Source organism: Marmota flaviventris, chromosome 7 (assembly GCF_047511675.1).
Source record: "Marmota flaviventris isolate mMarFla1 chromosome 7, mMarFla1.hap1, whole genome shotgun sequence".
NCBI classification, from domain to species: domain Eukaryota; kingdom Metazoa; phylum Chordata; class Mammalia; order Rodentia; family Sciuridae; genus Marmota; species Marmota flaviventris.
The window spans coordinates 119,792,939-119,815,800 of record NC_092504.1 but is presented as its reverse complement, the minus strand read 5'-3'; the positions used below and the strand labels follow the sequence as shown (position 1 = coordinate 119,815,800).

At 41.8% G+C, this 22,862-nt stretch overlaps 1 protein-coding gene across 5 annotated transcripts in view; it reads right to left on the bottom strand.

Moving 5' to 3' along the window:
• Positions 1 to 274: 274 nt before the first annotated feature.
• Positions 275 to 22,862, bottom strand: part of Lrba (LPS responsive beige-like anchor protein) — a 701,372-nt gene continuing 678,784 nt past the window's right edge. For all 5 annotated transcript variants that reach the window (XM_071614622.1, XM_071614623.1, XM_071614624.1 and 2 more), the window contains 4 exons: positions 15,701 to 15,802; positions 11,088 to 11,284; positions 6,878 to 7,029; positions 275 to 1,392 (listed from right to left, as the gene is read on the bottom strand). In XM_071614622.1, coding sequence (XP_071470723.1) covers positions 1,302 to 1,392; positions 6,878 to 7,029; positions 11,088 to 11,284; positions 15,701 to 15,802 — 542 coding nt within the window. In that variant the 3' untranslated portion in view covers positions 275 to 1,301. The remainder of the gene's footprint in view (positions 1,393 to 6,877; positions 7,030 to 11,087; positions 11,285 to 15,700; positions 15,803 to 22,862) is intronic.

The following is a 22,862-nucleotide window of genomic DNA, read 5'->3' as shown; positions in this document are numbered from 1 at the left end:
AATGACAGACACTTGGCCAGAGAAAGCCCGTTTTTATCAGCAAAGTGAATCAGAGCTTGGCATTTTCTTTGTGAATAATTGTTTTATCCACATTAAAATTTAAGGGTGAAAAAGATTTTTAAACAATTCAGTTACAAATTCCATTTTATTAACTTTTTCTGTCAAACTGTTCATTTCAAATCTTTGCTTTTAGAGAATATATGAATGTGGGAGGGGGAGGAGGGACCCCTCTAGGCAAGCTGCCTGGGAAACAGAATGGCATTTCAACTCAAAGTTCACAACATACAAAGAATTTATTTATGTAATACAGACCTTTTCTCAAATATTTTTCACAGATTCCATACAGTAACCTACTAGAAAAGTAGAATTATACAACACCAAAATAACATTATTTCTTAGTACAAATAGCTAATCAAAAGGAAGGTAGAGAGTTTAATAACAAAGAGAAGGTAGGACGGTGTTGCTTAAGACAGCAGCTGGTGGCCTCTGCACTCAGACCCCAGTGGCCCTGCTCTCCACAGGGACACAGGCAGGCCTCTTGAGCTTTGGTACTTGCATTTACTTTCAAAGAAAAACAAAGGCTGTGAGCCCAAGAGCATCTCCATCACTTCATTTTGTTGTGCTATGAGGACAACAGGTCAGGAAAAAATAGTAAATATTTCACACTTGCTATAACTTAGATCCTTTGTTTACCACACAATAAAATACAACAGCCTCCCCCACACCATAATTTTCTAGACTAAAACATGCTTGAAGAATAATATTATAGAAATAATTCATTGAGATGTTTTAAATTACATTTACCATAATTTAAACATTACTATTTAAATCCCAGAAATTTCAGCACTGAAGAAGCACAATTGTTTGGAAAAATTCAGGACCAAAAGTACACCATAAAATCCTCCCATCCCATTATTATAACCTGTTTCCCTGTTGCTAAAATCATATTTCTCAAGATTACAGGTAAATGGGAAACGTTTTTTTCATAATATAGCTAGAATAAGTGGGCTTATTTGTTCCACTGTGCATTTCCATAATTGGTGAAAATAGACTTCTCATTATGACTAAAAATATAGATTTTTTTTTAAAACTACAGAACCCAGCAGCCAGTTTTCTGCTTTGCTGTTCCCCCCCCCCCAAAAAAGTCAAGCAAAGTCTACAAAAATAGCAATTAACTTTAAAAAATATTTTGCTTGTTCAAGCAAATTTAAGTTACATTCAGATGTGATAGCTATTTCTTAGAGAATGATGCTCAGGGTCTCTCCATTGCTCAGGCTGGTGGCAGCCGAGTGCCGTCACCATCAGTAGCGGGTTTGGTATTCATGATGCCACCGGTTAAAGTCGTTGTAAAACAGCACGATGCTTCCTGAAGCCATGCCAGAAATGATGCACCTGGGAGAAACACAGAAAACAGGGTTTGCACACCGACGCTTCCTGGGGCTTGTGGCCAAAGACTTGCCTTCCCCAAGCCCATTAGGCCGAGGGCAGCAGTCAGACTGCGACCCGGTGTCAACTGTGGTGTTTTCTTGATGCCTGAAAGAAGGATCTGGGGTGTTGAGACCCACAGCCGAAGAGGCCCCAGCAAACTTCCAGCTGCCGGCTGATGATTGGCTCACAGCGGCCCCAGCAACATCTAGCTGATTGGCTCCTCTGCAGTGATGCTCATTGGGCTGTTTCCCTGCCCTTTCAGACCACGGAGCTGCTCATTAGGGGACTTTTTTGGCTCCGCCCACGTGACCCAGCCAATCGGCCTCAAGAGCAGGAGGATTTTGGGAGGTGGAGAGAGGCTTGTGTGGGAGGGAGAGGCTTGTGGAAAGCCGGTGGTGGCAGTTGGACTCTGAGGGTTTTTCCTGAGAGGCTGTTTTGTTTGGCGTGTGTGGTTCTAAAAATAAAGTTAGTTTCTTTTGACAAGTGGCTCCTGATTGTGCCCAGCCAGACTGCGGCACTGGGGAAACTCGGGGTGCTGCCTGCTTTTTCATGGACAGGGCAAGTACAGCCAGGTGTGCAAAATGAGTCACTACAGCCTGAGTCAATGCCACCATTCCTGCGGGAGGCTGGCCTGTAGGATGAACCTATCCCTTTATACAGGCATCTGAACCATAAGAAAAAACTGAAGGAGCAGGTGGCACACACCAAGTGACAAATGTCATCTCTGCCAGGACAAAAAATGACACGGAATGAGTGCTGACCACTGGGTGTGGCTCAGTGGCAGAGCGCTTGCTGGGCTGGGCTCTCCCCTGCAGAGGAATCCTCTGGGTCATCATGTGCTGGGTATGGGCCTGGTCCTCATAACAGTGACTGCCACTGTCCCTGGGCAGGGATGATGGAGAGCAGTAAGGGAGCAGTCAGGGACCTTCCCTGTGGCTGCTCCAGGGCAGAGAATATCAAAGTGGCAAAAGTAAGTCTTCCTATATCAGTTATTAGTGTAAAAAGATTAACTGTCCAGTCAGAAGGTCGAGACTAGCAGAATGGATAGAAAGCATGATACGACATGCTGCCTACAGGACACTCACTTGGACACAAATATGTTGAAAGTGAAAGAATGGAAAGAGATATTCCATACAAACGGTAACAGAAGAGCTTCAACAGTATCTGAAGTGGTTATACTAACATGAGACAAAATGGGTTTTAAGTAGAAAACTGAGACACTTATTGATAAAAGGGTCAATTCATCCAGAAAAACAGAATAAAACATATGCATTAAACATCTGAGCCCAAAGAGGTGGAACAGACACCATCAGAGCTGAAGGGAGAACTAGTTCTACAGCAATAGGTCAGACACTGCAGTCGCCTACTTTCAATGAAGAGCAGAGCAACCAGAGCAGTCTCAAAGGTAAGCCACATACTGGGCCTTCAAACCAGTCTCAATGATTTAGAAAGACTGAAATTATACAAAGTATCTCTTCTGATGGTAACAGAATGAAACCAGGAATCAATAATAGAAGGAAAACTCACAAATACGTGAAAATTAAACCCCGGGTCAAAGAAGCAGTCATAAGGAGATCAGAAAATGACAATACACAACATCGAAATTTACAGGATGCAGCCAAAGTGCCAAGATGAAGTTCACAGCTGCAGACGTGTCCTCTAACCCTTGAATCGATGACGTTAGGTTGTTAGGTTGCACCTGGCAGCTCACACCCATAATCACAGTGACTCAGAAGGCTAAGGCAGTGCAAGTTCAAGTCCAGCCTCAGCAACTTAGCAAGACCTTCTCTCAAAAAAAAAAAAAAAAAAAAAAAAGAACAGGAGATGTAGCTCAGTGATGTGCCCCTGGGTTCAATACCCACTGTCAAAAATAAACTAAGAAACTGAGCCCAAGGCTAGGAGAAGGAATGAAATAATAAGGGCAGAGAAAATAGAATACAACAGAAAATCAAAACAAATTGATAAAGGAAAAATAACTCAGAAAGTAGGGATGTTACTACCAGTTTAACATGAATAACAAAGTTATAAGATTATTAGGAACAGTTGGATCCCAGCAAATTAGACATCCTAGAGAAAACGGACACATTCTTGGAACAATATACCCAAACTGAATCACCACAAAAGAGAGAACCGGAATAGACTTAAAACTAACAAGATTGACTCAGTAATCAAAAACCTCCCACTAGGGCTGGCTAGGGGCTGTGGCTGTGGCTCAGTGGCAGAGCGCTTGCCTAGCATGTGTGAGGCACTGGGTTGGACCCTCAGCACCACATGAAAGTAAATAAAGGAGGCCTCAGAGGGCCCCTTGCCTTAACAAAACAAAATCTCCCGATAAAGGAAAGCCCTGGGCAATATGGCTTCACTGGTGAATTCTACCAAAAACTTAAAGAAGGGTTAACACTAGTCCTTTTCAAACTTTTCCAAAACATTCAATAGGAGGGACCCCTACTAACTCATGCAATGAGTCCAGCATCTCCCTAATACCAAAGTCAGAAAAAGACACCACAGACGAGGTCCTTATGAATATGGATGCTAAGTACTAGCAAACATATTAAGGGTTATACACCATGACAAAGTGATAGTCATACCTGGAATGTAAGGTGGTTCAATATGCAAAAATCAACACAATACACCACATTAACAGAATGAGCCAAAAAATCCACATGATCATCTGGGCTAATATTGAAAAAGCCTTTAACAAAATTCAACATCTTTTCATTATTAAAAACACTCACCAGGAATGAAAGGAAATTTCCTCAAATGACAGAGCATTTATGAAAAATCCATAGCTAACATCATAGTAATGAAATTAAGTTTTTCCTCTATGATCAGAATATGCCCATTTTTACCATGTGTATTCAACATAGCACTGGAAGTCTTACACAGTAATTAGGCAAGAAAGAGAAAAGGAATCTACATTGGAAAGAAGTAAAAATATCTCTGTCACAGATGACAGGTAAGAAATCCAAGATTCCACATTAACAAAACACAACAAAAAAAACCTTGATAGAGCTAATAAATAAATTCAGCAAATTTGAAGGTTTATAATACACAAAAAAATTGGTTGTATTTTTATATACTAACAATGAATAAAAGAGAAATTAAAAACAATCCCATTTATAAAAACATCAAAAAGAATGAATTACTTGGGAATAAATTTAAGGAAACAAAATACTTGTATACCAAAAACTATGAAATGTTGCTGACAGAAATAAGAGAGAAATGAGTGGAAACAAACCCCATGTTGAATCCATCCCATGGGCTAGACAACCTAATATTGTTAAGATGTCCATACTACCCAAATAAATCTCTAGATTTACAGTAATCACTACCAAAATGATTTTTTTTTCCAGAACTAGAAAACCCATCCAAAAATTTATCAGGAATCTCAAGGGACCCCCCAACTAGCCAAAACAATTTTGGGAAAGAAGAAAAAAGTGGGAGGTGTCACATCTTCTAGCTTTTATACTTACTACAAAGATACAGTAATTGGAACTGTCATACTGGCATAAAGACAGACACAGGGACTAGCAGGATGGAACAGAGGCTTAAAAATAAAGCCCACATATATGGGGTTCAATAACTTGATGGGTGCCAAGACCATTCAGTGGGGAAAGGACAATCCTCCACATGCAGAACAATGAAGTTGGATCCTCACCTAGAACTAGAAACCTCGTGGGGGATGCTTTGTGACCTTGGATTCTGCAATGATTTCTGAGATATGACACCAAAAGCACAGGCACAACAGAAAAGATATTTTGGACTCTGAAAATTAGACATGTGCATCTAAAGACACTGAAGACAGTGAAAAGACAACACTAATCACGAGGGAGCTGTAGAGCCACAAGGGAGATCCCTCCACGCCCCACACCCACTGGACAGTCGTCATAGAAACAGAACACGATGAGCACTGGCGAGGACCGAGAAATCAGATGCCCATGTGCACTAGTGGGATTGGAAACCAGTGTGGGAGCTTCTCAGAAAGGTAAACATTATTACCATATGATCTAGCAATTCCACACCTGGTATTTACCCAAATGAACTGTGAAAAAATCTTAAACAGGTATCTATGCTAATGTGAAAGCATATTATTCACAATAGACAAAAGGTGGAAATAACCCAACTGCCCATCAAATGCATAAACAACATCGTATATCCATCCAGCAGAACATCAGGCTAGGAAGGAATGGGATTCTGATACATACCATAACATAGCCCTGAAAACATGCTAAGTGAGATAAGCCAGACACAAAAGGAATATTGTTTGGTTACACTGTCAGGAGGTATCCAGAAGAGGCAAATTCCTAGAGACTGAAAGTAGAATGGAGGTGAGATGCAGAGAGGCAGTCATTGTTTAATTGTTTGGACTGATGAAAAAGTTCTGTAAATGACAGTGCTGGTCACACAACATTGTGAATGCACTTAATGCCACAAAAATCATACACTAAGAAAACAGCCTATGTTGCCACAATTTTAAAAATCAGGAAATATCTGTATAATACAACTTTAGATACCAGCTAAAAATTATCCTCCTGTAGGGCATGGTGGTGCATACCTATAATCCCAGCAACTTGGGAAGCTGAGGCAGGAGGACTATAAGTTCAAAGCCAGCCTCAGCAATTCAGTGAGGCCCTGAATAACTAGCGAAATAAAAATACATAAAAAGGGCTGGGATGTGGCTCAGTGATTAAGCACCCCTGTGTTCAATCCTTAGTACCAAAAAAATAAAAATAAATTATCCTCCCAATTTACTTGGGATATTAAAGCACATAAATCAAGTCTCTCTTGGGCTGGGGATGTGGCTCAAGCGGTAGCACGCTCGCCTGGCATGCGTGCGGCCCAGGTTCGATCCTCAGCACCACATAGAAACAAAGATGTTGTGTCCGCCAAAAACTAAAAAATAAATATTAAAAAAGTTCTCTCTCTCTCTCTCTTTAAAAAAATAAATAAATAAGTCTCTCAGTAGAATCCCCAGGGGCAGAGACAAAGCATTTTATGTTATACATGTTTACAACTCTTAAAATTTTGCTTATAAAAAAAGGTGCTTTAAAGAAACATAAGAGGCTTTCCAGCAATGTAACTGGAGCCTTTGCTACTTAAATCCTGTTTCTTGAAAACTCAACATCTGTCTATGAATAGCAAGGCCATCAGAAAATAAATCACACTTAAAAATGTTCTTAGATCCCTGATACTGGGGAGGCTGAGGCAGGAGGCAATTTACAACACCAAAGAGACCTGGGGATGTGTATCAGTGGTAGGAGTGCTTGCCTATCAAGTGCAAGGCCTTAGGTTTGTTCCCTAGTAGTGCAAAAGATCCTTGGAAATGATATTGGCTTTGGCTGTTTTGACTGCACAGGTGACGCTGCCACTCACCTAATCCATCAGCTCATTTAAAGAAAGTCCCTCTGAGTTTTTAATATTACTGTTATTAGACTGTTTCCATTGTTACCTCTGGTCATGAGACAGTGCCATGGCCCGGATTCCAGCATCGCAGCCTGGGTAGGCAAAGAGTTGCTTGAGGTCAGACACCTGCCAGACCATGACCACACCGTTGTCTCCTCCTGTGAGCAGGTACTGCCCGTCCCGGCTCAGCTGGATGGCCTGTGAGAGACAGCAACATTCAGTAGAGATGGGGTTGTGGGAAAAGGGCCTGGTGTATGTGAGGCCGGCGCTCACTGCCAGCTACTGCCGTGAGGGCAGGGCGTGGGGAAAGACTGATCCTTAGAGAGTCTTAGGAAATGAGTTGTAGAAGGCCTACCATTTTCCAAAATGCAAGTGGACAAGGTTAGGCAATGCTGGAGGTTCATTTTCATTCCTTACAGTTTTGTTTTGATGACTTGTTCATGGAACTCGGTTCCATGAATGCTGCCTGAACGGCCAACCGTGGCGGGGAGCATTTCTTCAGCAGTACTGTGACGCATCAGCCCATCTTGTGCCAAGGTGGCAGTCAGGGCCAGCCTACCCTGTGGCCCCAGTAAGGCTGGTGCCTTTCCTTCCATGGCACTAGGTGGGGCAAAGCAAGCAGCCAACAGCTTAAGCGCCTTCTCCAGGCCTGCTGGATTTTGACAGCAGCTGTAGAAACCAACAGCTGCTTGGATGGTCAAAGCCCAGGCCTGCGCTGCAGCCGGCCTCATGGCCAGCTCCTCACGGCCAGCTCCTCACAGCCAGCTCCTGTGGTCCGGCCGCCCCACCCTGCATGCACAGCACACAGGCGGAGTCTGCCCTTTGATCCTTTGAAAAGGGCATCCACAAATGAAAGCTTTTGGGTCCAGTGCAAACCCATGCCAGCTTCCTGTTTTTGTATGACTGTTTCTACATTTTTTAATGGTTGAAAAATAATTTCTCATGACACATGAATATTAGATGAATTCCAAATCTGAATATCCATAAATAGGTTTTATCAGAACCCAGCCATGCCATTTGTCCCTGGCTACTTACACAGGTAGTTGCATCAGAGACTGAGGGGTCCTCAAAGCCTAAAATATGTACTGTCTGTCCCTTTACAGAAAAGAGTGCCTGCTCCTGATAGAAAAGGCTCCTCTCAGCTTCAGCTGCCAGGTCTATTACCCCTGCCTCTCCCCTGGTCACCTTCCCACTTGGCATTCCATCCCTACAAATCTCCTTCCTGTGGCGGGGAGGCCTCCAATTTCTCTCAGCCCCTGCTAATACCTGCAATCATCTGTCCACCTGGGCACAGTGAATGTGGGGACAGATTATGAAGGCAGCCAGGTAAAAACAAAATCTAACTTCAGAAAACTATACTTACTCTGTTTCAGAATTTTAGGATAATTGCCTAAGTCTTTAATCTACCCTCTGAGAAATTTTAAAATTGTATGAAAGGGATGTTTTATACCCATTCAATTCACATTTGCATACATGCCAATTTTTAGTAGCCTCTTAAATATAGCTTATTAAATACACAAAAAGACATCTAAGAAATAAAAACCCAAATGTGGAAGACAGTTACATACAAGATATATTCTCAGCCAGTTGCTGTGGCACGTGTCTGTGATCCCAGCGACTTGGGAGGCTGAGGCAGGAGGATCACTGGTTCAAGGCCAGCTTCAGCAACTTAGTGAGACCTTGTCTCAAAAAATAAAAAGGATTGAGGGAGTAGCTTAGTGGTAAAGCACCCCTGGGACAAAACAAAAAACAAACCCCCCAAAAAACTCAAAGCTTTTCAATGAAATATAATTCAATATGAGCAAAAATCCTATTTCCTCTGTTCATTTCACAAATGGCAATCTCCAGTGATACCTGGGAACTACAGTGAAGACTAGGACAAATAGTTATTTGCCACACTTATAAAATTCAGCTGATGAAAATGTGTTGACCTTATGGTTGGGGTTTATTTGAATTATATACTTGAGGATTTTTACTGGATAAATGCTATATTAAAACCGTTAATCTTTAATTCTTTGTTCTAGTTAAGAATCTCTAATACCAATTCTGTCTAAAAGGAAAAAAAATCCAGGATTTTGAGGAGTATACATTCATCAGCACTCAAAACATGTTAATGGCCAGGGGGAAGCATGTCCTGCCCCTCCATCATGAGGGGCCTGTCCATGTCCTCCGGCCGTGAGGGCCATCGTAGCATGTACTGAGCTGCACTGTGTTCTACCAAACCTTCCTTTATGTGGTTCTTGATTCCAACCCAGCTCAGGATCCAGTGAGTTGTGACTCCAGAGACCTGTTAACCTCGTCCTCTGGGTCCTGAGTGATTTGGATGGCCCTGCCTGCACTGGTTTTTAAGGAGGCAACAGCAGGCCACTGTGGTCAGTGGAGACCGACTGACTAAATCAGCCCCAAGGAAAAAAATCACTGAGCTCCTAGGAGTGAGAAGGTGCTTATTGGTTGTGGTGGACTAGCTGTGCTGTCGGACAGGCTGGCCTGCTTCAATCCAAGTGACTCATGAAGACATCCACACATTGTCTAGGTGCTGTATTATAATAATGCTATTTACCAAAATGCCACTGAGCAATCTGCCACCTGAAGTAAAATAGGTGTGAAGCCTTGATCCGCACAGAGGTTCCCAGGCTGCCTGGCTGCCTGCAGCGTTCTTGGTATTTCAAAGAAACTCAATTTCTGGTCTGGCTGGTGACTGATTTGCTTCCTGCTCTCCATTCCTTGAATAGGCTCAGCCTGCAGGGTGAAGCTGGAGATCCTTGCTCTGTGATGTCTCTGTTCGGGACTGTGGTTTCCTTCCTCCCTCCCCAGGTGGCTAGCTGCGTGTCTCTGAATGTCTCTGCGGCCAGCAGTGCTCACGTTAGGGAGCGCACCATAATCACACGGTTGCCACCTGCAAGTTAGTGAGTATGACAGAGTGCAGGAGCGCTGGGGAAAAGGCGTGGACTCTTAAAGCCTAAAATCCAGCGGGAAACATTACTGAGGGAGGAATGGGGGCTGCAGGGCAGGGAGAGGGTGAGTGCCAACAGCCTGCAGGATGCCTCCCGCTGCTGCCTGAGGAACTTGCCGAGCCGCTGGTCTCGCTGCAGTGCCAGGGGACGGTTTCAGCCAGCCAGGGATTTCAATTATTTACAGATTTATTAGTGCAGCTGACAAAGTAATCACAGCTCAAAGTGACAGATTATCAACATTATTATTGTAAAGAAAAGAGGAAAGGAAAATCCTCTGATGTGTACTTGGTTTAAATGAAGTATTATGGGAAAGAAGGGAAAAATAAAGCAGAGGGCGGGGAGCTGTGTGCTGGCTTCCACGTCGGGGCCGGCGGAAAACTCAACAGCCAGCAAGGAGACTCAAGGAAGCCTCGATCCCAGCACACAGAGCCCCCAGGGACCCTTGGTAGGGATTTTGTTCCTGAAAGCTTCCTGAGCCTAGTGTTCACCTGGGAGAAAAGGGTGAGCAGACGAGACGGGGAAACTGGGAGGACTTGTGTCATCTCAGCTGCCCAGAGTCAGGCTGTGCACTGAGGAAAACGTCCAGAGCCAGCCCAGGCCCACACGCAGAGGGCAGAGGCATGGGGGCCCTGCTATTGCCCCAACATGTCCTGGGTCCTCTTTGTACAATCACATGCACATCTACCCAGATGATAGGTCTCCCACGGCTTCACTTTCCCTCTGCCTGCACCAAGAAGCTTTGGTGACAACGGAAGCACCTTGACAAAGTAGCTCCCAAAGGACCAGCCTCTTTTCCTCAGCCTCTAGCACTCTGGAGCCCTGGACTTAAAACAAAGCCCAACCGGAGGGTCCACTCAGGGGAACGCCTGCCTGCCTCGCTTCATAATCCGCAGCTCAACTCCCTCAGCTTGACGGGCTGCGCCTGCTGTCCGGAAAGGAGTCTGACCCTAGTGCTAACCCGAGGCCCTGTAGGGTAATCTGGTCTGTTCAGCTTTTATACTTGAGAAACAGGAAACTTCCTTAGATAAAAGCACTGCAGTGCCATCAAAAGTCACAGGGATGGCTTCCCAGGCCCTTGAGAAAACCCTTGCTGCTGAGGGCCTCCTCTGCTTCCCGGCCTGGCACAGCCCCGCAGCTGGGGCCTGCTGTGCTCTGCGCCTGTCCAAGTGCTACCTCCTGTGTCCCTACTCATGTAGAAAAGAGGCCAAGACAACTCAAAAAGATTTCTGCAGCCACCCCCGGGCCCCTCATTTGCCATACCGAGGTAAAGATGGGGAATGCAGAAAAGCCTGCGGAGCTCACCCTGATGTGATCATCCGTTTCCACAGTGGCCTGGAGCTTCCCATTCACACTGAAGGTGCAGAAGCAGCCGTTTTCATAGAAGATGACACAGTGCCCCTCTCGAGAAGCCTGGATGAGTTTTGGTTTCAGGCAGTTTTCTGGACCCTCTAAGGTCCTTAACAAGTCTCCATTCATGGAATGTATGAGACATGGTCCTTCTGAGAAAGAGAAGACACAAAGGCAAATACATAATCAAGTCAGAAGGCTTGGGTGTAGCTCAGGGGTAAGGCGCTTGCCTGACGGGTGCAAGGTCCTAGGCTCCAGCCTCTGCACTGTGAAAAGAAAAGTGTGATTTGAATCTTGAGCACAGTTCAACCAGGATAATGGTGTTACATGACAGCTGTAGAAAGCTTTTTTAAAAAACTATATATCATTTTATGTGCAAGTTATTTTGCTAACTCTCCCCTTCATGTCTGCCTTCCATTGGGAGAGGAGAGAAGCTAAGCCATGTACATTCAAACTCGCTTTTCCTCAAGAGACAGGAAGTTACTTTATAAAATCCATTATGCCAAGAGGTGAAATTAACTGGAGGCATTCAGAAAGGAATGGGACAATTATTAACAGACTCAAGGAAGGTTGAGAAGCAGGCAGACAGGGTTGTTGTCAGGCATACTGACTTCTCCCTGCACCTCTCAGGGGCCACAGTCCCACACTGTGTTCTGTGCAGAGAGAGCGCAGTAGGGTGGCTGCTGAAGACTTAAGCCACCTTCTTGCCCACTGCCACTGAACTGAAAGGGAGACAGTGGTGATCTCTCATGCCCCAAATTCACATGGGCCATCTCCTGCCACCTCATGACAACTAAATCTACTTATATGATATCCCCAAAGCAAGCAGCAGCATTCAACACTGCCAAACCCCTAGGGTGACCACCAGGCTGGGATGCCTGTGGAGGGTGGGAAGAGGCTGAGCAGCTCACACCTATCTCAGCTTTTCTGTTTCTACTGAAAACCTGTGACATACAGAGTGAAGAAGTAGACAACAAAAATTCTTTATGTGGTGATGAAGTTCCCAGAGATCCCTAAGTCAGGCTTCCCCTGAGGGGTAGCCAGGGTATGTACCCTCCAATCTCCTAGCTAAATGAATGGAATTACTGCCTGCTCCCCACACAGCTCCTGAAAGCATGCCTTTTGCAAATATGGCTCTCAGGCTGTTCTCGGCCGTTCAGAGAGTGTATAAGTTTTTGTGCTCTCAGGCAATGGCTTTCTCAACAGGACCCCTAACGCTCAGGAAATAATGCCAAGAGTTAATAAATGGAACAGCATTGAATTAAAAAGCTTTTGCACAGCAAAGGAAACAATTAGGAAATTGAAGAGAACCCACAGAATGGGAGAAATCTTTGCTAGCTATTTTTCTGACAGAGGATTAATATCTAGAATATGTAAAGAACTCAACTTTTACACCCAAAATTCAAATAATCCAATTAATAAGTGGGCAAATGAATTAAACAGACACTTTTCAAAAGAAGAAATACAAATGGCCAACAAATACATGAAAAAATGTTCAACATCATTAGCAATTAAAGAACTGCAAATCAAAACTACACCAAGATTTCCTCTCATACTGTCAGAATGGCAGTCACCAAGAACACAAGTAATAATAAATGCTGGAGAGAATGTAGAGAAAAAGGAACACTTTTACACTGCAGGTGGAACTGTAAATTAATACAAATCAGTAATGGGAGCTCCTTGAAAGACTGGGCTGTAGAAAGCCTTTTTAAAAAAACTACATATCATCTTACATGTAAGTTATTTTGCTAACTCTCCCCTTCATGTCTGCCTTCCATTGCGAGAGGAGGAATATGACCAGCTATACCACTTCTTGGTATTTACTTTGAAGAATTAAAGCCATCTTACTACAGTGATACATGCATACCCATGTTTAGAGCAACACAATTCACAATAGCCAAACTATGGAACCAGCCTGGGTGTTCTTCAACGGATGGATGGATAAAGAAATGTGGTATATAAAGTGAAAGAAGTCATGAAACCTCAGAGGTTCAGGGGTCCTATGTTTTCTCTTATATGTGAAGCTAGATAGGAAAACAAAGGTGGAGGTGGATCTCCTAAAAATCAAAGGGAGATCAGTAGAGGAAAGGGACCTAGGGGAGAAGTCCTAAGAGAGAATATTGGTCAAATTATATTGTTCTATTGTGTGCATGTATGAATGTGTAACAAAAAATCCCATCAGTATGTACAATTATAATGTACCAATTTAAAATGTGGGAAAAAAGATTTTGTGGTCTTCAACATAAATACAGACAGGCAGTCTTTGCTTTTGTCCAGTTCCAGCATGTATGAATTTCAGTTATTATTCCCTGAACAACACTACCCCCATCCCCAACAACACAGTTCAGCTTTCAGTTATCACAGCAGCTGAATATAGTGGACTCTTTGAGGCTGGCTTTTCAGGCCACAAACCACTATGTAAACATCAGTTGTGCATCATGACAAATGACCAGTCACATCACTTTCAAAGCACAGAGGTGACTGGTCTACTGCACATCTGGGATGCAGTTCATGCTTAGACAGCAAACACAGTAGTTGTGTTGCCTCCTTGATTCCCAGAAATAAACTTGTAAGACCTTTTATAAACATGGACAACACAAAAGGGTATTGGCCACCACAGATGAAACTTCAACAGAGAAATAAAAAGAAAAAAGCTGAGAGTGGAATCCAAATTGAGTATAAATGGAATTAGAGAATGAAGGGCAGGTTGTGGACAAGGAGGTGACACTGTAGTCATGCAGCTAGGAAATGAGGGAAGGGAGTTTATTGATATAAATTAGGAAAGTGCTTGTAACATGATGATGTAGCTGGGTTTGGTAGCATAGAACTGTAATCCCAGCAGCTCGAGAGGTTGAGGCAGGAGGATCATTAGTTCAGAGCCAGCCTCTGCAATTTATCAAGGCCCTGAGCAACTCAGTGAGACCCTGCCTCTAAATAAAATATAAAAGAGGGCTGGGGGGCTGGGGATGTGGCTCAAGCGGTAGCGTGCTCGCCTGGCATGCGTGCGGCCCGGGTTCGATCCTCAGCACCACATACAAACAAAGATGTTGTGTCCGCCAAAAAATAAATATTAAAATTCTCTCTCTCTCTCTCTTTAAAAAAAAAAAAAAAAAAAAAGAGGGCTGGGGATGTGGTTCAGTGGTTAATTACCCCTGGGTTCAATTCCTGGTACCCAAACAAAAAACAACAACAAAAAACAAACAAACAAACAAACAAAAAAAACTGATGGTGTCCCAGAAGTGATACCAGTAAAACATCCCATCCAAGACCTAGAGGATAGTTCATGACATTGAAAGCACAAAAAATGCTGGAAGCTGGTCCAAACTTAGAAAGGAGTATGATTTTGTGGTCTATGGCATAGAAAAGATGGATGTGGAGCAGGCAGTGAGGATTGCTCACACCACCCTCAAGTTTTTTATAAAGAATTAAAATATTTTAAATCTCAAGGTTTCTAATATTTAAATTGCAATGTACTAAGTCAAGGTGTGTTTTAATATTTTTTATGTCCTTACATGAGTACATATGCACGTGCACACACACATATAATAAAAGAGATTTTTAACATTTTAACAAAAATTTTGTAAGTCATGGAACAATCACAACATTTCCCACTATCAAGTCCAAGTCCATTTTGCAAAATGGTTTCAATTTGCATTTTCAGTATTAGAGTCCCACGCTTATGTGCAAAGTGAGGGTGGTCTTAAGAGCTGTGTTTTACATGGATCATGTACAGTCCAAGACCCATGTTAACTCAGCATGTGTAAAATTATTTGGTACAAGAAGGGGCAGGGGAAATCCAGTAGTCACAGAATTCCTGCTGTCAGTATTATCTCACTTCACTGCTTTGACCAACTAAATTTTTTAAACACAACCCTTTGAATACTTAATATGAATTTGTCAGCTAGAATAAGTATAGTCCAGAACACAGATAAGGTGGCTCAAATACTTTAGGCTGCCCGCCAGGTAAGCCTAGAAGACATGGGATACAAGAGTACTTTTTTGTGCCCTCAGACTTCAGTTCAGAGCAGAAACACAGAGATGGATCAGCTATCAAATGGACGCAGCTCTGTTCCTGGTTAGAGCCCAATTTGTTGTGTGTACTTTGGAGAAGTTCAATATCTCTGGCCTAAACCGATGACACAGCTGCCAGCCAAACTTCCAGTCAGACCAGCGTAAGTGTCTCCACTTTCCTCGGTGACAGTTTGGCCCCTGCTAGCCTGAGGTTGAATGTGAAGAGAGTCAGGAGTTTCCATTCAGGTTTGTAAAACACCTTAAACTCTTTAGAACAGTTCTGTGAAATGTAACTTCCTGCAGTAATAGGAAGGGCTGGGTCTGTGCTCAGGTGCACAGCAGCCGCCAGGCATGTGTGAACACTGAGCCCCCCAATGAGGCTGCTGCCACCAAGGAACGGATTGTTTAGTTGCACTTAATTTTATCTAAATTTGAGTAGCTTTATGTGGCTAATGGCTATTATAACAGGCCAAAGCTTTAGAGAAGAGGCTTCGTTTTTGCTAAGTGTTATCAGAAGACACCAAGGAATGCACTCATATGCAGGTTCCCAGCTTTACCTTGAGAGCCACTCAACACCAGGCCCAGCTCGGCACAGACGGCAGCACAGGTGATCTCACAATCATGGCCTGTCAGAATGGCCCGAGGGGTGGTAGTCTCACCTTCAGAAACAAACAGATAAAAAGGACAAGTCAATTCAAGTTCAAGCAGATTAAATAACTTGTTCCTAATTTCCATGATGCCTAAATCTTTAGAGTTTGAGAATTTGTCCAAAAACCCTATTTTAGGACTAGTTCTAAACTAAATGCTACAGTTCAAGGCCCACATGTTGCTTTTCAAGGAACCCTTAGGTGACCATCAAGCAACAGTGGTCACTAGCTCAGATGACAAAGCCTGAATTCTAAAATGCCTCAGATAGTCCTGTGTGGTGTGCAGGCCTGTGACCCCAGTGTCTCCGGAGGCTGAGACAGGAGGATTACCAAAAAAAAAAAGAGAAAACACTAGGGATGTGGGGGCAGTAGCTCAGTGGTAAAGTACCCCTGGGTTCAATTCCCACTAGCAAAAAAAAAAAAGCCTCAGAGATGCCTTCCAAATGCAGACCAAATATAGACAAAAATATAGACACGAGTCCTTTAATTAGCATGGTTCATGGGTGGATGATTTAAAAAGTAGGGACTCTGACTCAGAGTACAATTCAAAGAAAGGCCTCCTTCTCTTCCTCTGTGGGTCACTGAAGCCTATCAAAATAAGATGGTCTGATGTAGGATTAGGAATATCTCAAAGTGGTCCCTTTATAAATACCTGTTATTGCTACTAAACTTGTGTATTTTCTTGATAAATCAATATCGCAGAGTGTATTTCTCCATGATTCATTCAAAGAATGGAGGCTGGGTAGCTAAACCTTCACATAGCATTCTGATAATGAATGAAAATTAGGGAAAAAAGGGTGGAGAAGGGGGTATAGAGAAAAAGTGTTTAAATAATGAGAGATGTTCCAAGATGTTTGCCTAAGTAGAAAGTACATCTCTGTCCAAAACTAAAAAGAAAACCCAAGGTGTGCAAGGGACACCAGCATGAACGGCCACAGCAGAGAAGGAGCACAACGGCTTGATTCCTGCTCAGTCACCAGGATAAACTGGATTCCATTTTCAGCCTGAGGAATACTATTTTAAGACTAAACTAGTCCCCTACTTTTAGTGTCTAAGGACAAAGACACAAAGAGCCTTTATAAACAAAACTACAGAGCAGGAGATCCTGTTAGCATTTGTAGATTCCTTGATCAGCCCTGGTTTTATAGTAATCCCAAAGGGGCAAATGTGCCCAGAAAGTAGGTCACTACCACAACTGTGGAACTCTAGACAAAAAAACCCCTGTCATCCTAACCCCAGATAGCTGGCTATTCTTACAGTAGTCACCTTCTCTGAGGAGAGTCCTGGGAGGCCAGAGAAAACCCACCAGGAACCTACTGCACTTAGGAAGGTAAACGTTGCTGTCAAAAAACCGAATCTAGCTTCAAAGCAGAGGTCCTTATCAGTGCATCAATTTCAGTTCTCTGAAATTTCAGGCAAAATAAGTGCACATGCCTGTTTTTCTGGGGAGTGAGGGAGGAAATTAGGTTTCATTGAAGGCACAGAGATTCATGATCCAAAAGAGGTGAGTAGCCTCCACTATGAAGAAAGAAGACTAGTTCCTGTGTTTCAGCCACACATCACCCGGAGCCAGTGGTGACTTCATCTGAGTTACAATGTGTGCACTGGAGCACATAACACACAGCTGTGTCCCCCAGTGTCTTTCACAGCTTTGGTGACTGACTACAGGTGCTTCTGAAGGAGATTTAAGTCATATTAAACTGTGCACCACTCTGGCTGCGCTCAGGGAGGCCACTGCTGGAGCTGGCCTTCATGCTTACTGGTAAAGAGAGAGCCTGGCTGACAGATTAGAGACAGGGAGGAGGAACAGGGGCTTGCTTTCATTTCATTCCAGGTCCTAAAACTTCCCTGAAGAGGCATACCCACCTAACTAGAAAGTTTACTTGACATTTCCCAAACTAAAAAGAATTTGTCAGAGAATAATTTTTTTTTCTTAAAAAGTCCACAAGTTTGGAATATTTTCAAAGGAAAGAAACAAATAATGCAAATTAATCTGAACTTCTTAACTTTCTGTTAACGATACTCTTTGTCATGAAACTTAGAAACAAATATGCTGTGTTTTTAAAAGTTAATACTTTAGCCCTAATTCCTGGGTTCCCCATTTCCCATGAAGTTATAAATTCCACAAAACAGCATTAATGTTATTTTTGAAATTACTGCCTAATTATATCTATTGGCAACTTTTTCATCAACAGTTAAAATCTTTACGATCTAAGGAATACATCGTTGGTGTGATTGATCCTTTGTTTTCCTACGTCCCCATTTTATGGTGTGGGGGGTGAGACTTGTGTTTTGACTTGAATTGTCTTGGAATTCCTCCGTGGAAACTGAAGGTTTGAAGGGAAACTGATGGCAAATGAAGGCAATCTACACATAAGCCAAAGTAAACAAAGGACAGATGGATCATGGCGAACCCGCGGTGTCATGTAAGCACATCAATGCCTTTTGTTTTCCATATTTAAGAACATTTTCTCAGCAGCACAGTGGAAGGAAAAGATTGCTGTCAACTGCATTTCTTTCTTTAATGTGAAAGAGCTGAAATGCTGAGAGTTTCCTAGGACTGTAAAGTCAGTTTGGGAAGCCTTGGGATTAGCCCCAGAAAGTGGGTTAAGATGTAAGCATTCTTTTGTGTAAACTCATAATTAAGATTTTTTATAAGTACGCGTTACTTACAAAATGCTAGTTTCCAAGAATTCAGACACACCAAATCATTTTTCACTTCACAAATACACAGAATGATTTCAAAACTGAAAAAAAAAAAAAAAAGATTCTTCTTTGCCTCAGGCCTGATTTCTAAATAAGGGACTGTTCAATGCTAGGACCTGGGCTTCAATGTTTGGCAAAATGTTTCCTAGTCCAGGAAGCAAGTTAGACAGTTCAGGAAATACAGGGCAAGAAGAGATAGAAACAGCAAATTAAAAGCATAAGGGTAGGCTTATGATCATTAGGTTCTTCTCAGGTAACTGGTTTTATAAACACTCGCGGGAGTTCCTGTAAAAATCACTGTGCTCCTCAACTTTCCTCATTTATAGGAAATGTACCCTCATGGCTTCTAGAAACCTACATTCTACTGTACAAGCAGGGAGAATTTCCTTTAAGAAGAGGCACTTCTGGTCTTGCTTATGGCTGCTTATCTTCTCTTCAGATGGAACATTCTTTGCATTTTCCCTAGCATCCTCAAAAGTTACCCTAAGTCTGTTTTTAAAAAAAAACCAAACCTGTTGGATTTTCATACCTTCCCGTAAACCAAGAGCTTTAAATGTTAAATTTTCACTATAGAAAATATAAATTCTTGGACTGGGGCTGGGGTCAGTGGTGGAGCACTTGCCTAGCATGTGTGAGGCACTGGGTTCAATTTTCAGCACTGCATATAAGTAAGTAAATAAATAAATAAAAATAAAGGTTCATTGACAACTAAAAAATATTTTAAAAAATATAAATTCTTTGATATGGGATTAAAGCCAAACAGCTATAAACTGTTTAAATTCAACAGACATTTTGGGAATCATTTGGAATAAAATTACTAAGACGAGAGAAAGGGATAATTGGAGGCAGAACATAGGTTTTCTCTGTGGCACGCAGAATCTACCTTTCTGTTTCTCTGTGGCTATACTGCTGCACGTCATCTTGGATCACAGAAGAGCCCATGTGGCGACATCCCACAGAAGGGAAGGGCAGAGCCCCTCTGTGCTCTTGTGGAAAGCCTAGACAGCACATCTCAGAACTGTGGGGCTCATTCTCGCTCGTCCCCTGGGGACTACTGCTGAGTGCCTATGCTAAATACCTGGCAGACATGCCATCAGCTCAAATAAGATGATTCTAGCCATGTATTACTTTCAAAACTCCAAAGCTCTAACCAATCTCTCCCTGAAGCTTCTAAACCAAATAAAGAGCAGGGGGAAAGTCTTCTGACAAATATCAGGTTAATTCTTTTGATAAAAACTTGCAGTAGTTAATAGATACAAACAGTCTTTACCTTTGCTTCTGAGATAGTATGATTTAGCAAAAGCTAGATCATAAAGCAGAACAGATTCCCTTAAGAACCTTTTAAAGTCTTACTGCTTGAAAAATCGCCATGGCTTTCAATTTGCTGAGAGAAAAATTTATCTTGCTGCTAGTTTAAGAAGCTACAATTCAAACTCTTCTTAGAGAAAAATAAAAAGAGAAAGAGGACAGACCTTTAGGATTGCTTTGAAAAGCTGAGCAATTACTTCAAAGGAAAGAAGGTCTTTGTCCCCAGAGCAGGTTTATGACTACTGATGCAAATCCTAACCAAAGGCTGAAAAGGATACTCAGTGCATCTTTATGGATGGCCTTAGAGAAAGATGAACAAGTCAAATGAGATTAAACAGTCCCAATGCTGCCAAACACACAGGACACATCAGTTTTTACAGACGTGTTTTTCTCAGTACAGAATGCTGAATATCAGTATTAATTTCTTGATGCTTTTTAACAATCCAACTTGCTATAAACAGCACAAGAGCTCTTTTAACATTTATCCTAGACCCATGTTTTAAAATATTAGCTGGACTATTTTAACACCACTGGGCACAGTAGCACCGGTTTTATTAAGTGTATTTCTTTGGTGCTGTTGTAACATGAAGCATGTTTCTCTACCTGAACCACTTAAAATTTTATACCTGAAAGAATAGAAGGGAAAACAGTAATTGTTCTAGTATCCTGCTCATAAATATCCAATGTGGAAAATATTTCTGAAGGCCTATCTCCATTAAAGCAAAATGGGCATTCAGAATCCAGGTGAAAATAGACTGGACATATATTTCTGGTAAACATTTAATTACCTAAAAAAGTATTGGATAAAGTCCTTGCTATTTTTGGCATTATCTCCTCAATCTTGTGAAAATTAAGTCACTTTGAAATGCACAGTGAAGTTCTCAATAGTGACTTAAAATGTTATTAGCAGAGTAATTCCCTTGAATTCATCCACTATTTCTTCAATAGCATCTATTATGAAATGGGGTGGGTTCAACATTTTCCTACTCTAAGTTTTATACAAATGAAATTTTTTTCCAATTAATTCTTAGCTTAGATGATTTCTAGGCCATAAAGTAACATACCTTACTTGTTCACTCAATTACTCCATCTTTTACTTAATAACATATATTGAGTTTGTATCATATATGACATACTTTAGTATAAGAATAAAATATGGTCTTTTACTTGAAAATGACTTATTGGTAAATGGTCATTGGTGGCTGGGGGTGTCACTTAATAGTAGAGCACTTGCCTGGTATGTCTGAGGGCCTGGGTTCCATCCCCATCAATGTAAAAAAAAAAAAAATCAAATGGTCATTGGGTTGGGTTTTGTTGATCTTGCTACAGACCTATAAATTATAATTATAAATCCCTAACTGTAAAGGTCAAAAACGCCATACTGAAGTCAAACTATTTTTTATATTTTTTTGTGCAAAAGCAATACTTACTGTTACTTAATAAAACCCTTAAATAAAAACATAAATAATTGTCTTCACTAGTAAAATCTAGTATTATCTGACCTTTTAGAAAGGTAAAACAAAATATCAAGCCTGGTTCTGCTAAAAAAATTTTCAATAGAGAACTCATTTTGAAGTTCATTAATTAAAAACTGATCATGAAGTTCTTAAGTGTTTATAGATTAAAACAAACAAAAAAAATATCAACATATTATACAAGATGTGCTGGTCACGTCTTCCAAGATGGATACTTCTCCTTTGTGTGTGCCCTCTGTTCCACTGTAATTAAAGTTTATTACTACAAAATGCTCATGTGAAAACTGAACACTAAGCTTTCTCATGTGGCTCACCATAATGGTAAATCAAGAAAGGAAATGGCTTTGCTGCACGGGAAATGGGGCTAGCTGTTAAATGTTTCTTAAACCTTTCCATTAACATCCTGGCTTTTCAATGGCAGTTATACTATGTTTTAATTATGCAAACAGAAATTATTTGAAATTGTTCTATTCATTACATCTTCACCAACCCTCTCCCCTCCCCTTCTCTCCCCTCCCCTACATTCATCATGGTCTTTTTGATGAAAATATGTTGATGTGATTAAATTTGCAGACTACAGACAACATGCCATAGCTGCAGTTAGGGTGTGACAGCCATTAGAAAATTTTGGTAGCCTTCTTTTGTAAATAATGTTAAAATTATTAATGTAAGACAAGTTAATATTCCCTATAATGTAGTCCTCATGGCACCCTGTGTGGTAACTACTGTTACTATCCCTTGTCTTATAGATAGGTACAGAGAAATCATAAATACAGGATTCCCTTCCACTCTGGTCCACAGAGTAGATCCTCCTACCAGAACCATGGGCACTTGCCCAAGGGAGTCACTTGTAGGTGATAAAAATCACCTATAAGTTCTTGGTTCAAAACATTTCTCCACTGTCTATGATACATACCAAAGTTTATGACAATGGAATCACCCTCTAAAAGTACATTTAAAAACTAGTTTGTACCACCTGTAATCCCAGTTACTTGGGAGGCTGAGGAAGGAGGATTACAAGTTTGAGAACAGCCTGGGCTACTTAGCAAAACACTGTCTCAAAATAAAAAATAGAGATACAGCTTGGGGATATAGGTCTTGGAGGAGTACCTCTGGGTTTAATCCCCAGTATCAGAAAGAAAAAAAAAGTGAGTTTGTACGAGCATGTGCCTAAAGTTGTATGTGTGATAATATTTTTTTAAAATACAAAATCCTAGGGGCTGGAGGTTTGTAGCTCAGTGATAGAGTGCATACTTAGCAATGAGCAAGGCCATGAGTTCAACCCCCAGTACCAAAAAGAAAAAAAGAAAAAAAAAAACAACAAAAAAAGGAAAAATACCCACATTTTATCCTGACATCTACTACTATAAGAACTCAGTACATCAAAACTATCTTTTTATGTCCTTTGAAAATATTGAGAGCTTTAGTGATAGGACTGCATCAAGTTCTCCACTGCTGATTATCCGATTATTTCCAGTAAAAGCTGCAGTATCGTTTAGTGATGAAGAAAGGGCCTCTGGGGCTCTGCTCAGTGTTGAGAGCCCATGCTTAGCATGCCTGAGGCCCTGGGTTCCATCCCCAGC